Source organism: Lutra lutra, chromosome 4, assembly GCF_902655055.1.
Source record: "Lutra lutra chromosome 4, mLutLut1.2, whole genome shotgun sequence".
Taxonomy (NCBI): domain Eukaryota; kingdom Metazoa; phylum Chordata; class Mammalia; order Carnivora; family Mustelidae; genus Lutra; species Lutra lutra.
In genome coordinates, this window is record NC_062281.1 from 176121454 (window position 1) to 176135295 (window position 13842).

General features: G+C 39.2%; 1 protein-coding gene across 21 annotated transcripts in view; it reads right to left on the bottom strand.

The window, feature by feature from the left end:
• Window positions 1-13842, bottom strand: part of EPB41 (erythrocyte membrane protein band 4.1) — a 199217-nt gene that overhangs the window by 92908 nt on the left and 92467 nt on the right. For all 21 annotated transcript variants that reach the window (XM_047723953.1, XM_047723948.1, XM_047723963.1 and 18 more), the window contains 2 exons: window positions 10564-10776; window positions 7946-8050 (listed from right to left, as the gene is read on the bottom strand). In XM_047723953.1, coding sequence (XP_047579909.1) covers window positions 7946-8050; window positions 10564-10617 — 159 coding nt within the window. In that variant the 5' untranslated portion in view covers window positions 10618-10776. The remainder of the gene's footprint in view (window positions 1-7945; window positions 8051-10563; window positions 10777-13842) is intronic.

Sequence of the window (13842 nt, forward strand, 5' to 3'; positions counted from 1 at the left end):
ATACATGTTTGATGGATAAATGAATAAACAAACGAAAAATGCTACCGAGATATAAGGCAGTGTCATATAAGTAAGTAAAATGAATAGAACTTTCCTATCTTTTGCGGCAATTATAACCTTAGGTTATAAAGGGGTTTTTTTTTGTCTTTTTTTTTTTTAAAGATTTTATTTATTTATTTGACAGAGAGAGATCACAAGTAGACGGAGAGGAAGGCAGAGAGAGAGAGAGAGAGGGAAGCAGGCTTCTTGCTGAGCAGAGAGCCCGAAGTGGGACTCAATCCCAGGACCCTGAGATCATGACCCGAGCCGAAGGCAGCGGCTTAACCCACTGAGCCACCTAGGTGCCCCTTTTTTTTGTCTTTTTTTTAAAGATTTTTACTTATTTGACAGACAGAGATCACAAGTAGGCAGAGAGGCAGGCAGAGAGAGAGAGAGAAGGAAGCAGGCTCCCTGCTGAGCAGAGAGCCCAACGTGGGGCTCCATTCCAGGACCCTGAGATCATGACCTTAGCCGAAGGCAGAGGCTTAACCCACTGAGCCACCCAGGCACCCCAGGTTATAAAGTTTTAAGAAAAAACCCTAAGAAAGAACATGACCTGAGTTGGCCATCAGCTATCTTTATCTGGATGCCCTAAAACCCTGCACATACATATAAGTGATCTATACACATCCTTGTCTTTTGAGGTAAAAGCCTTATCTATAAGCTCCACAAATTTGTCTTCCTTAACTTGAGGAACAACCATTGTTTATGCTTCTGTTAGTATGTTGACTTCAAATCACTGCTCCAAGATGTTTATAGAAACTCAATAGCACAGTAATTCTAGATCTGACTATAAAAAAAAAAGCCACATTTAAATCCACTAGAGATGTCAAACTAAATCTTCAGAGCAAAAGACAAGATCCCAAATACAGCCTCCTACTCTCCATGTGTGTTTATAAAATTCATTTTAGTCTTTCTGATTTACCAGACAATAAAGACACAATCATTATTGTACTTGCCTTCAAAACTACTCATGAATCAATTTAAAACAATGCATTCTTTCAGATGACTATAAGTTAAATGCCTCACACTATTAATTTAATATTCACTCAAATGGTGTTTGCTATTTGCCTTTGCAAGGTAAAAGACCCTCCTGGCTATGACTGATGATCTGCTCAGAGTAGAAAATTTGACTCCTAAGGTAAGAAAATCCATCCACACAGAAAATGGAAGAAAAGAGAAAGAAGACCATATGCCATTGAATTGAATGAACTCCTCATTTAAAATTCTCAGTATTGGGGTGCCTGGGTGGCTCAGTGGGTTAAAGCCTCTGTCTTCAGCTCAGGTCATGATCCCAGGGTCCTGGGATGGAGCCCTACATCAGACTCTCTGTTCAGCAGGGAGCCTGCTTCCCCCTCTCTCTCTCTGCCTGCCTCTGTGCCTACTTGTGATCTCTGTCTGTCAAATAAATAAATAAAATCTTTAAAAAAATAAAATTCTTAGTATTTACCAAAAGAGCTCAAGATTTCTGCTTAGGGAGGGACTTTGGAGGGGATGGGGGAGGAAGTAATGTGGGTGACATTTCTCCAAGGAAAAAAATCCTTGATTCATTCATAAACAACAAAGTAGGAATAAAATGTAGGAATCAACTATTTAACTCATCATATAACTTTGATTCATAATGGTAATAAATGTCTCATAGGGCTATAGAAGTTTGATTCTAACTGCTTTTTCTTTTCTCCAGTCAGACTGTCTGGCAACAGGCTTATTATTGTGCAGCCAATAGGGAAAGAGCAAGTAAGCCATGCCCTGTGAGGAAAAAGTCAATTCGATTAACTTTCCTCCCTTCGAAGGTACCCAACTGCATACAAACAAAATGCAAAGCTCCAGAAGTTCTTGTTTTGTTTTGTTTTGTTTGTTAAAGATTTTATTTGTTTATTTGACAGAGAGAGAGATTGAGCACGAGTAGGGGAAGCAGCAGGCAGAGGGAGACGGAGAAGCAGGCTCCCCACCGAGCAGGGAGCCTAATGCAGGCCCAATTCAGGGCTTGATCCCAGGACCCCAGAATCATGACCCAAGCTGAAAGCAGCCTCTTAACAAGTGACCCACCCAGGTGCCCCCAACCAGAAGTTCTTAAGGAGAGAACTTACATATACAAAGGATAAATCTTTACACACAAAAGAAGACAACAGACAACGGACTGGGACTGGAAAGAGGACAGTCATCTCCGTTTGTATTATGGTTCACATTTTTCCCCCTTACAATTCGAGAAATGTTAAAAAGAAAACCATAAGCCCAAAATGGCATCACTTAGGTTAAGGCCCCAAGTCAGTAAACCAAGACCTAATATCTAACCTAACTACAGTTTCAACCACCAAGAAATGTAATCTTTAACTAATCAACATGGAAAATTTCTGGTCAGCACTAAGATGTTTACTAATAGACTCTTTCTGTTCCTCCTGGAGGGTGACCTTGCCTTCAACAGTGGATTCTTTGTTAATAATTTCGTCTTTTCCATTCCCTCTCTACCTTAAAAAACTTTTCCTCTAGGCCTTCAGAGCTCCCCTCTACTTGCTAGGTGGAACACTGCCCAATTCATGAAATGATTACTAAGGCCAATTAGATCTTTAATATTTACTTGGTTGAATTTTTGTAATATAACAGGAACTAATTCTGTAGCTAGGAAACAAAATCTGAGAAACAAAGACAAAATGAATAAAAAGCTGAAGAAGAAATCATTTAGGAAGGAGCAAGAGGCAAGGAATTTCAGGAGGGAATGGACTGTGTAGCTGGGAGGAAACCACTCTGCCTTTACAGGCTTCCATCTTCTCATCTCTGGAATGAGGGGACTGAGCTCCAGGAGATGTCCTAACTCTAGTATCCTTTGTGTTTTCAGAATCACAGAAAATTTGGATAAATGACTAATGAACATTAATGGCTTTACACATTAAATCCTTTCGTGAATCTCTGTATAATTCTAAAGAGCATATCTGGAAATGTGGCTTATTGACAGTGGATATGCGTAGGTAATGGTGACTACAATGAAATCAAATAGCGTGACAGGCGCAGCAATTCCTTGGTGTCCAGGGCATGTCAGTGGCTGCAGAAGCCACTGCAGGAGGGCCCTTCCACAGGTCCCCCTCCACCCTCCACGCTGGGGATAAAATTAAGCAACAAGAAGGAAGCAGTTCAGGGCAACTGGGTGGGTCAGTGGGTTAAGCCTTCAGCTCAGGGCATGATCTCAGGGTCCTGGGATCAAGCCCCACTTCGGGCTCTCTGCTAGGCAGGAAATCTGTTTCCCTCTCTCTCTCTGCCTGCCTCTCTGCCTACTTGTGATCTCTCTCTGTCAAATAAATAAATAAAATCTTAAAAAAAAAAAAAAAGAAGGAAGCAGTTCATGCTGCATCAGTGGACTGGGACTAAACCAAGACCGGGGCCCTACAGCCCAATCTCCATTAGCCTGATAATCGCCAGTGTTGCCTACCTCCCTCTGGGTTCCTGGGCCAGCAGGATGCTGGGCCGAGATGAGGAGTCCGCAGCTAGAGACACCGATCCTGGTCCCACTGGCAAGGAACCAATAACCAAGAAAGGAGCACCCCACCAGGGCTCACTGCAGAAACCCAGTCAGTTGGTTCCAGGGCCTGCCAGTTCTGCAGGGCGTCTTCCTGGCACCGCCAGCAGCCCCGGCCCAGTGCCGGCACCAATGCTGTGGCTGTGACAAGGCCTTCTCTTACCAGACCAAGTGGCCATGTACTGGCTGGTACACACCGGCGCCTGCCCCCTCTGTGTCCCAATCACCCCAAGACCTTCTGCTATCTCTCCAAGCTTGCAGCCCTCAGCCACACACACCATGCCACCAATGTCCACCCCTATCCTTGTCCACACTGCTCCAAGACTTTTTCATTCCCCTCCAGATTGGCTGCACAAAGCCTGTATCATGACCCCCGATGGCACCAGGCAACCAGGCCATAGCCCACCATCGCTGCTCCAAGCTGCACCTAGGCCTTTGACCAAAGATGCATCCTGCTGGTTCATGAAGGCAGCCAGCATCAGGCTGACACTCTGAGGCAACATGAGCGAGCCCTCCCCTTAGGTCATGGTCCCCTCTGCCACCAGCTTGGGTCAATAAAGAAAAGGTGGCATTTCTAAGCTGGGCTGGCAAGGAGATTGGCTCCACCTGGGTTTGAACTTAACAAGGCTGAGGAACTCTTTCCTCACCTGTTTTGGGGAGGGGGAAGATGTCACCCACAGAGAGTTAGCACTGGGCTCCAAACCATGGACTTGGAGCTGTGGTTCCAAAGCAAGTCCTGACTCCAGTTTTCCCCTCCTCTTCATATGGCAAAAGTAAAAAGTCTGCCACCATTGTAGTTTGGTGAGGAGTGTGGGGAAACAGGGTCTCTCCTTACTGTTTTAAGTTAAACTGGATCCTCCATTTTGGGAAGGAAGGAAAGAAGGAAGGGAGGAACGGAGGAAGGAAGACAGTAAGATTCTACTAGCTTAATTCTACAAAGGGAAGGTCACACAAAAGATCATGAATCAGAATGGCTCTGGCCTACTCCATAGCAGCACTGGGAGCCAGAAGACAAATGGAGCAATGCCATCAAAATTATGATGGTTGGGGCGCCTGGGTGGCTCAGTGGGTTAAAGCCTCTGCCTTCGGCTCAGGTCATGATCCCAGGGTCCTGGGATCGAGCCCCGCATCGGGCTCTCTGTTCAGCGGGAAGCCTGCTTCTCCCTCTCTCTCTCTGCCTGCCTCTCTGCCTACTTGTGATTTCTGTCTGTCAAATAAATAAATAAAATCTTTAAAAAAAAAATTATGATAGCAAATAACTTCAAGTGTAAAATTCTATACCCAACCAAACTAATAATCAAATGTGAGGTAAATAAAGACATTTTTTAGACATATAATATCTCAAAAAGATTATGTCTCGCATGCCATTTCTCAGAAGAAGCATTCTATCAAAACACAAGGAAAAGCTAGGACAAAGGAAATTGGAGAAAGATCACATGAATGAGGCAAATCAATCTTCAGGATGATGGTAATAGAAATACCAGGGACAGTTACGCATGAGCAGAGAGAGCAACTCATCCATAATAAATAAGTATGACTCAAGAGATAGCATATTGAAGAAGGACTGTCATCACCAAGATAGCTTTTGCTACTACAATGGCCTTTTAACCTGACAATGCTAAGGTAAGTCTTCTCCAAATTCATTTTTGTGCAATATTTGCTTGGCAAGTTCCTACATTCGCTTCTATGCCCTACTTCCTGAATCAGCCCAAAGACCCTCATTTTAATCCAAAGAAAAACTCTACTTTGACCTATTTCTCAGAGTTGGAGGTTGGTCACAATGAATTTAGAAGCAGAAAATACAGAACAGTTCAGTACCTCTGATCATGTTCCTGTTGGATATCCTGTAAGAACATGGACCCTTCTACAAACCTAACAAATGCCTTGAATATGATAAGCCCTATATTTCCCATTCACTTGCCCAATGACTTCCCCAAAAGGCACTCTTAGCAACTATCAGGGAAGTTGAAACTAGATTATGATTCCAAAACAACAGCTTTTCTCTTCTAGAAATATTTTATTGAAGAGGGATAATAATGCCATTTTTTTTAAAGGTTTTATTTATTTATTTGACAGAGAGATCACAAGCAGGCAGAGAGGCAGGCAGAGAGAGAGGAGGAAGCAGGCTCCCTGCTGAGCAGAGAGCCCGATGCGGGGCTCGATCCCAGGACTCCGAGATCATGACCTGAACCGAAGGCAGTGGCTTAACCCACTGAGCCACCCAGGCGCCCCAATAATGCCATTTTTTACACAGCCAGGTTTATACTTTGCTATTCAGCTTTTATATTAGCTACTTTTAATTCACTTTACACATAAATATTTAAATGAATATAAATAAAGAAATTAAATATTTGCTTATAAAGATTTTGAAAAGTATTATAAAGGAAATAAAACCCGCTGACGGGACAAGTATGATGGGACCAACAATAGTGAAAAGTTATCAATGCAACTGAAAGTTTTTGTAGCAATGTGGGCCCTAGAAGCTCAGCTTCAAGGGGAAAAGAATTTCCTCTCCTGAATGTCTAGATGAATGTGCTACCTTCTCAAAATGTAACTATGTGTGGTTCATAGAAATTATTTCCAGTTATATTAAGTAAGTACTCAGTGATTTTACCAACATGCCAAATTCAAGCATTCCCAATTATTCTCAAATCAACCTTGGATTTTTCTTTTTTCTTTTCTTTTTTTTGCACCCATAGTGTAAAAACACTGAACTTTATCTCACTGAGCTTATATACATAAAATACTTTTCAGAGTATTTTCCTTGATTCATTGGAGAATTTCTGAGCTCACAGCTCCTGAATGTTCTTCACTGTAGTTTGGGGGATATTGTTTTGTTTTTTAATTACCTTCAATCTTCCCTTATTAATAGAACTTAGAGGCTTAAGTACAAGTTGGTTTGAACCTTTAAGGACAAAGATCAAGTCCTTAAAGAATAATATTAACCTAGTGCTGGTAGACATAGTTCTTCTGCTTGAACCAACAGTCACTCACATAGAAGGACAAACTATTGTAAACTACTAGGTAACTACTAGTATATTTTACAAATAGAGTTCATTTAGGCAAAGGGAAATTCCATGTCTTCTAGCTTGCATTCTCTAACTCAAAAAATCCAAACTACAGAGTCTACAGTTGTTAAAGGCTGCTGCCCCTCAACTTTTCTTAATAAATTTAAGTTACCTTGAAGAAAGAATCAACAAAACCAATTCAGATTCATCTCTTTCTCTGTTCCTCACTTCCTATGTTTAGCCAGGCTCCTAGTTTCTCCAACACCATTCTCTTAATTCTAGGCATTTTTACAAGCCATTCTTTCTCCACATCACTTGCCCATTTAATCCTTCAGTTCTCGGCTCAAGCGTTGCCTCCCCAGAAAAGACTTCCCTGGCCATACCCTGTCATGACATCTTGTATTTCCTCTTGTGTAACACTCATCACGCTAAATTCCAAGTTCCAAAGGGCTAGGACCATGTCTATCTTATCCACAGCCCTATCCATATCATTTAGGATAGCATCTGCAAAGATTTGTTAAGCTGCACTAAAGTTTTTATCACTAGATTTTAAGCTAAATATTTATAATTTTCAGTAAATCAGCTTAGGAAATAATTCAAATTTTCTGAAGTAAATACCTAACTTTTAACCTTTCCTTCTTCCTCCATGTTCTCACACTTTCTTTTACTTCTTTCGAAAGTTAACTACTGGTTTCCCTTTGGGCTTGAAGAAAATGTCAGATTCATTGCAGGACTGTTTCAATAATATATTTCAAATTCTACGTTTCAAATTATAATGTTTCGAACAATAATATGTTTCAAATTATAACTATATATCATAATTATCTTATAATTTTAATATTGATAATCATCCAATCAACAAGTATTTATTATGAACCTATCAGATACAATATTAATTACATAATATATGAAGTTATTGGTATCTACTTGCTAATCAGGACAATGTAGCTCTGTACTTGCCCTGTCCTTTAAAAAGATAGTACAGTAGAGGGGCACCTGGGTGGCTCAGTGGGTTAAAGCCTCTGCCTTCGGCTCAGGTCATGATCCCAGAGTCCTGGGATCGAGCCCCGCATGGGGCTCTCTGCTCAGCGGGGAGCCTGCTTCCTCCTCTCTCTCTCTCGGCCTGCCTCTCTGCCTACTGTGATCTCTCTTTGTCAAATAAATAAAATCTTTAAAAAAAAAAAAAGATAGTACAGTAGATACTCTCTCTCAATGATGAAAGAACACATCAGCAATGGTCTTTTCTTTAAAATGTTCTAGAGGGAAAATCTGAGAAACAAGAATAGGCAAGAATAACTCTTAAATACATTGCATCTTGGAGAGGGAGGCATAAATACACTTAACAACAATAAAAGAATTTAAACAAGTATTTTGACAGTCTCCTCACCTTAGAGTTTGCATTATCCCAAATGGCTAGACCAAAGTAGTCCTCTTCCAAAAGATTGAGGTGCTCACACACTCGTTTAAGCAAATCTTGCCCCTTTGCATGTTTCTGCAAAGACAAACATATTCTGAGGTTTCCTCTTATTCTTGTGTTTATCATCAAATAAAATAAAATGTCACTTCCCAATTTCCTCTTTTATCCTTGGTTACCACCACGTTTCAGATGGTTTATATGGTAGAAGTAGAACAATATGGGTTATAAAAATCCTGTTTCTTAATTTGTCATCTTAAATATGCAACACACTTATAGTGGCTTGGAAATAGTGCTAGAAGTCAAGGCAAAATTTTACCTTCCCTTCATCAACCATTCCCGGCCTCCATCTTAAACATCACAATCTTTATTTTTGGTGCAGTATTTCCTGAAGCTTGCTATGGGCTGCTGTCAACATGACCACCTAAATTCACTGACTCTAATGTCAACACTGACAGTTAATTGTGACTATGGAAATCATTCAGACTTGCAGCCATTCTCAGACCAAATGTCCCAAGAGAATGAGCTATGTCTCAGCTCCTTGCTGAAAAACGCATGAAGTCTAGATACCCTACAGACATTACCACTTGCGGTGGCTTTTTTAGTTGTGCTATGAATCATTTTCTAAGGTTTCTTTACCAAGAAAATAAAACCACTGCCAAATTTGGGTACTAATATTCCTACTTAGCCTAATTTAGAGACTAAAATAGGACAGTCAAAAGTCCTGGCTCCTCCATTTACAACCTAGATCAATTCTATTAGTAATTCTGAACATTAGCTTTCTTATATGTAAAACTGTAAGACTATTTATATCTATCGTACCTAATGGAATTGTTGAAAAAAAAATCAAACATGCTAATGACCTCTGAGAAATATATTTTTTAAAATACTTCAAAAAAGTTAGAAATCATTTTGGACACACACACATCCTCTCCATGAGCAGAGTTATTTTTAATGACTTAATAATTCATATAGCTATTAATTCATTTTCAGATTAATTCATCTATTGTAATCATTTTCTTCATTTTTTTCTCTCTTATGTTTTCACTCCAAATGACAGAATTGATTTGGGGAATCTTCATGTACAGGTCTCTACTCCCTTATTTATAATTCCAAAATCCAGAAGCTCTAAAAAGTAAAATTTTAGGCTTTTCAGGTGGGGGGGGGGGGGCAGATTCCAAAATTCATTTGAAGGCAAATTCTGACCTGAACTATTACAAGGCTATTTATGGTCTTTATGTACCTGCCTTAGAATGAATCCTGGTACTGCCACACACCCTGCTGTGTGTGTTATGAAATATGCAGCCAAAGTATTTACTGCCTTTCTAAAACCAAAGTATTTTGAATTCTGAAACATATCTGTCCCCAAATGTTTCAGGTAAAAAGAACCCAGATCTGGACATTGGTCGAAATGGGAAGAATATGTGAAATAGCTTTTCCCATCTCTCAACTAGGTAGTGGAGAGAAGCAGAAAGAACAGACCACAGGTCCTTGATTAACAGGATAGCAGCTATTTTCAAAGTGCAATACTGTATTTTTCTTTATTTCTTTTTTAAAACTTGGAGAGGGAATGTCTATTGATAGATACAGGGTGATATTTTAGACTATTACTGCTTTGATAGATTTGCATTTGCATATAAATAATTCAATTAGTAATTAATTACCTAAAATACAAATATATGTGAATTATATATGTTTTATCAATAAAGGCTATTATTAGTAATAATCACATTGCTTAATATCAATCATATCATAACTGATAATTACTGCTCCAGTTAAAAAAAAATGATTAGTAGATTTTTAGGGATTTTGCTCTTGAAAGAGCAAAAAATAACCAAGTAACACATTTTTATTCAATCCTGACTCTATCACTTATTTTTTCAGAAAACAATAAAGTATTCTAAAAAATGGCATTACTTGACTTAAATTTTTTATATCCTATTTCATAGTGCTAAAGAAATGGATTGAATAAACCAGGGCTTATTACAGTTTACATCTGGGACAGCAGAAATGACCACCCAGTAACTTTTTCACAAATATAATTATGAGGATAGCTAGACTTAATATCAGAAATCAAGGCTACTGGGAAATCTAGTCATGGCAGGTCACTCTATAAATAATAACCAATTGTTTTTAAACAAAATTGTTTTGGATTATAAAAGTAACACATGCGGGGCACCTGGGTGGCTCAGTGGGTTAAGCCGCTGCCTTCGGCTCAGGTCATGATCTCAGGATCCTGGGATCGAGCCCCACATCGGGCTCTCTGCTTGGCAAGCAGCCTGCTTCCTCCTCTCTCTCTCTCTGCCTGTCTCTCTGCCTACTTATGATCTCTCTCTGTCAAATAAATAAATAAAATCTTTAAAAAAATAAAATAAAAAAAATAAAAGTAACACATGCTTGATTGACAAGTTTTGGCAGATATAGACAAAACTGGAGAAGAAAGTAAGACTCAGTAATAATCGTTCCAGACCTCCACTTCCAGAAAATCCCTATTAACATTTCAGTCCCTGGAAATAGTCACTAGAACTACTTACTCAACCTTACCAAAGAATATGTAAGAATTATGACTATGGAAATTAAAATGCCCTCACCTCCACAACACATTCATAAACTGTGTCATCCAACAAAGAAACCTTGCAATGCATGTTTCTGTGTCTTCTGATGGATTTCTGGGAAGCTTTTAATTCTCTTTCTGCTTTTGACTCAGGACTTTCTTCTTTTACTTCTATTTTAGAGCACTCTTCAAGGTCTCCTCCTTCCTTAGTTTCAAAGTCTGGATCTTCTCTGTGTTCTTCCTGAGCGGGCTGCATAACCATGACACCAAGTCAGTAATAAACACATTTCACAAAATATGCTGTGTACATTTTAATAACTATAATAATGCTACCAATGAATGTGGTGAATTAGAAAAACTGTTAAAACAAATATAAGTGATACTAAGACTAAATAAATTATCTATAAAAGATATTATGAGGGGCACCTGGGTGGCTCAGTCATTAAGTGGCTGCCTTCGGCTCAGGTCATGATCCCAGAGTCCTGTGATCGAGCCCTACATCTGGCTCCCTGCTCAGAGGGAAGCCTGCTTCTCCCTCACCCACTCCCGCTGCTTCTGTTCCCTTTCTCACTATGTCTCTGTCAAACAAATAAATAAAATCTTTAAAAAAAAAAAAAGATATTATGATCTCCTAAAAGATCTATACACTATGCTATCCTCAAAACTTCTCAGGTAGAATCCATCTTTCAAATCAACAAATGAAGTTTTCAGGCAAACTACAGGACACCAATATATGGCTCTCAGCATTATATATTCTTCCTGACTATGCCATTATATATATTTTAAAGATTTTATTTATTTATTTTTCAGAGAGAGAAAGAGCACAGGCATGGAGAACAGAAGGCGGAGGGAGAAGCAGGCTCCCCACTAAGCAAGGAGCCCCATGCGGGACTCGAACCCAAGACCCTGGGATGGTAACCTGAGCTGAAGGCAGACACCTAACTGACTGAGCCACTCAGGCATCCCACCATTATATATTATTAAAGTTTATCAAAACCTTACCATGTCTGCCCTATGCTCCACAATTTTAGCAAGGTACCTTTATGAAGTATAAAATGAGATGTGATTTATCACATATTCTAAATCTTATGAATAGCTAAGAGAGAGTCTTGGGACCAATTTTAGAGCATAAAACAACATATAAACTAGGCTAACAAATGTAACTACCAGTTAACTCCTTTCTACCTTTTATCAATCATGCCCAATGGGAAGAAGATTCTAAGAAGCAAGAGACATTGAAATCTGGGTTTCCTAAGGTTATCATGAAGTCATCCCAAAGTTTTAAAAGTAAGTGAAACAACATTTTGACACATGCTTTCTTACTTCCAACATAATAAAACTGCTGAAAGATTCTTAACTAAATCTCATTAAATCTTTTCTTTCAGAATATAAGGTTGACATAAAGGAAAAAGGACTTAATTATTTAGCTCCTGAATTAGATATCGGAGGTGGTCTAAAAGGCTCCTTCCCATCCTTTATGACGCTTTTTTTTTTAAGATTATTTATTTATTTGACAGACAGAGATCACAAGTAGGCAAAGAGGCAGGCAGAGAGAGAGGGAGGAAGCAGGCTCCCCGCCGAGCAGAGAGCCCGATGGGGGGCTCGATCCCAGGACCCTGAGACCATGACCGGAGCCGAAAGCAGAGGCTTTAACCCACTGAGCCACCCAGGTGCCCCCTTTGTGACCCTTTTAAATGTGACCTCTTCAAAGAGTCCTTCAACTGGCTATCTTACCTATCATATCCCCAGTCTGCTATTCATGTCAATACCCTGTTTATTGCTTTCTTAAAATTTCTTATAATAAATAATTATTTTGTATTTACTAATTTTTTGTCTCTTCCATTAGACTATAAAATGTCATCAAGAATAGGGATTATGATTGTTTTATAACAACAACACTATATAACAATTAAAATCGATCAGTTACTATTCTAAAAGCATTATTTAATGAACTCACTTTATCCTCATTATATCCTACACCTCAAACTATATAACACTGCATGTTAACTACATTGGAATTAAAATTTTTTAAAAAGAAATTAAGTTTATGATGTGAAAAAAGTAAAAACAACCCAATTGCAAAAAAAAAAAAATAAAAATTTGTGAAGGGGATCAAGAATACTTATCATGATGAGCACTGAGTAATGTACAGAATTGTTAGCTCACTATATTATACATCAGAAACTGATATAACACTGTATGTTGACGATACTGGAATTAAAATTAAAAAAGAAAAGAGAGAAAGAAACTGAAGCCCGAGAAGTTAAAGTAACTCGTCCAGCATCATTCAGTTAATAAGTTACATACCAGTCTGCCTCCAGAATTCATGATCTTAAACCTCTTTGTCATATTGTACCAATTATATCCAGCTTAGGGTCTGGCACACATAGTAGGTTTTCAATAAATATGTGTTGAATGAATAAATAAACAGTAAAAGCTGACATGGCTTCTGAAAAATCCAAGGTACCAGACATAAAGACTGGTACAGTCCTATGATGCAAACTTACTTTTAAAAAATCTGGATAGAAAAAGACCACTCAAGTGAAACTCTATCACACATATAGAAATACGGTTAAACAAAGATGGGATTGGGAGGGAGACAAACCATAAGTGACTCTTAATCTCACAAAACAAACTGAGGGTTGATGCGGGGAGGGGGGTTGGGAGAGAGGGGGGTGGGGTTATGGACACTGGGGAGGGTATGTGCTATGGTGAGTACTGTGAAGTGTGTAAACCTGGTGATTCACAGACCTGTACCCCTGGGGATAAAAATATATTATATGTTTATAAAAAATAAAATATATTTTTTTAAAAAGTCTGTCAGGGGCACCTGGGTGGCTCAGTGGGTTAAAGCCTCTGCCTTTGGCTCAGGTCATGATCCCAGGATCCTGGGATTGAGCCCAACATCGGACTCTCTGCCCAGCAGGGAGCCTGCTTCCTTTCTTCTCTCTCTGCCTGCCTCTCTGCCTACTTGTGATCTCTGTCAAATAAATAAATAAAATCTTTAAAAAAAATAAAAAATAAAAAATAAAAATGTCTGTCATTCTCAAAAAAAAAAAAAAAAAGAAAGAAAGAAAGAAAGAAAGAAATACAGTTAAACAAATAAACCCTTACCTACAAGGTTCTGATCCACAAGGTTTTGATGATAATTACTGGCTTCTAAAAAGCCCCAAATAGTTTTCTCCTTTAAACCGTATCTCTTTGGGGTGCCTGGGTGGCTCAGTGGGTTAAGCCTCTGCCTTTGGCTCAGGTCATGATCTCAGGGTCCTGGGATCAAGCCCCAACCCTGCTTCCACCCCTCTCTGTCTCTGCCTGC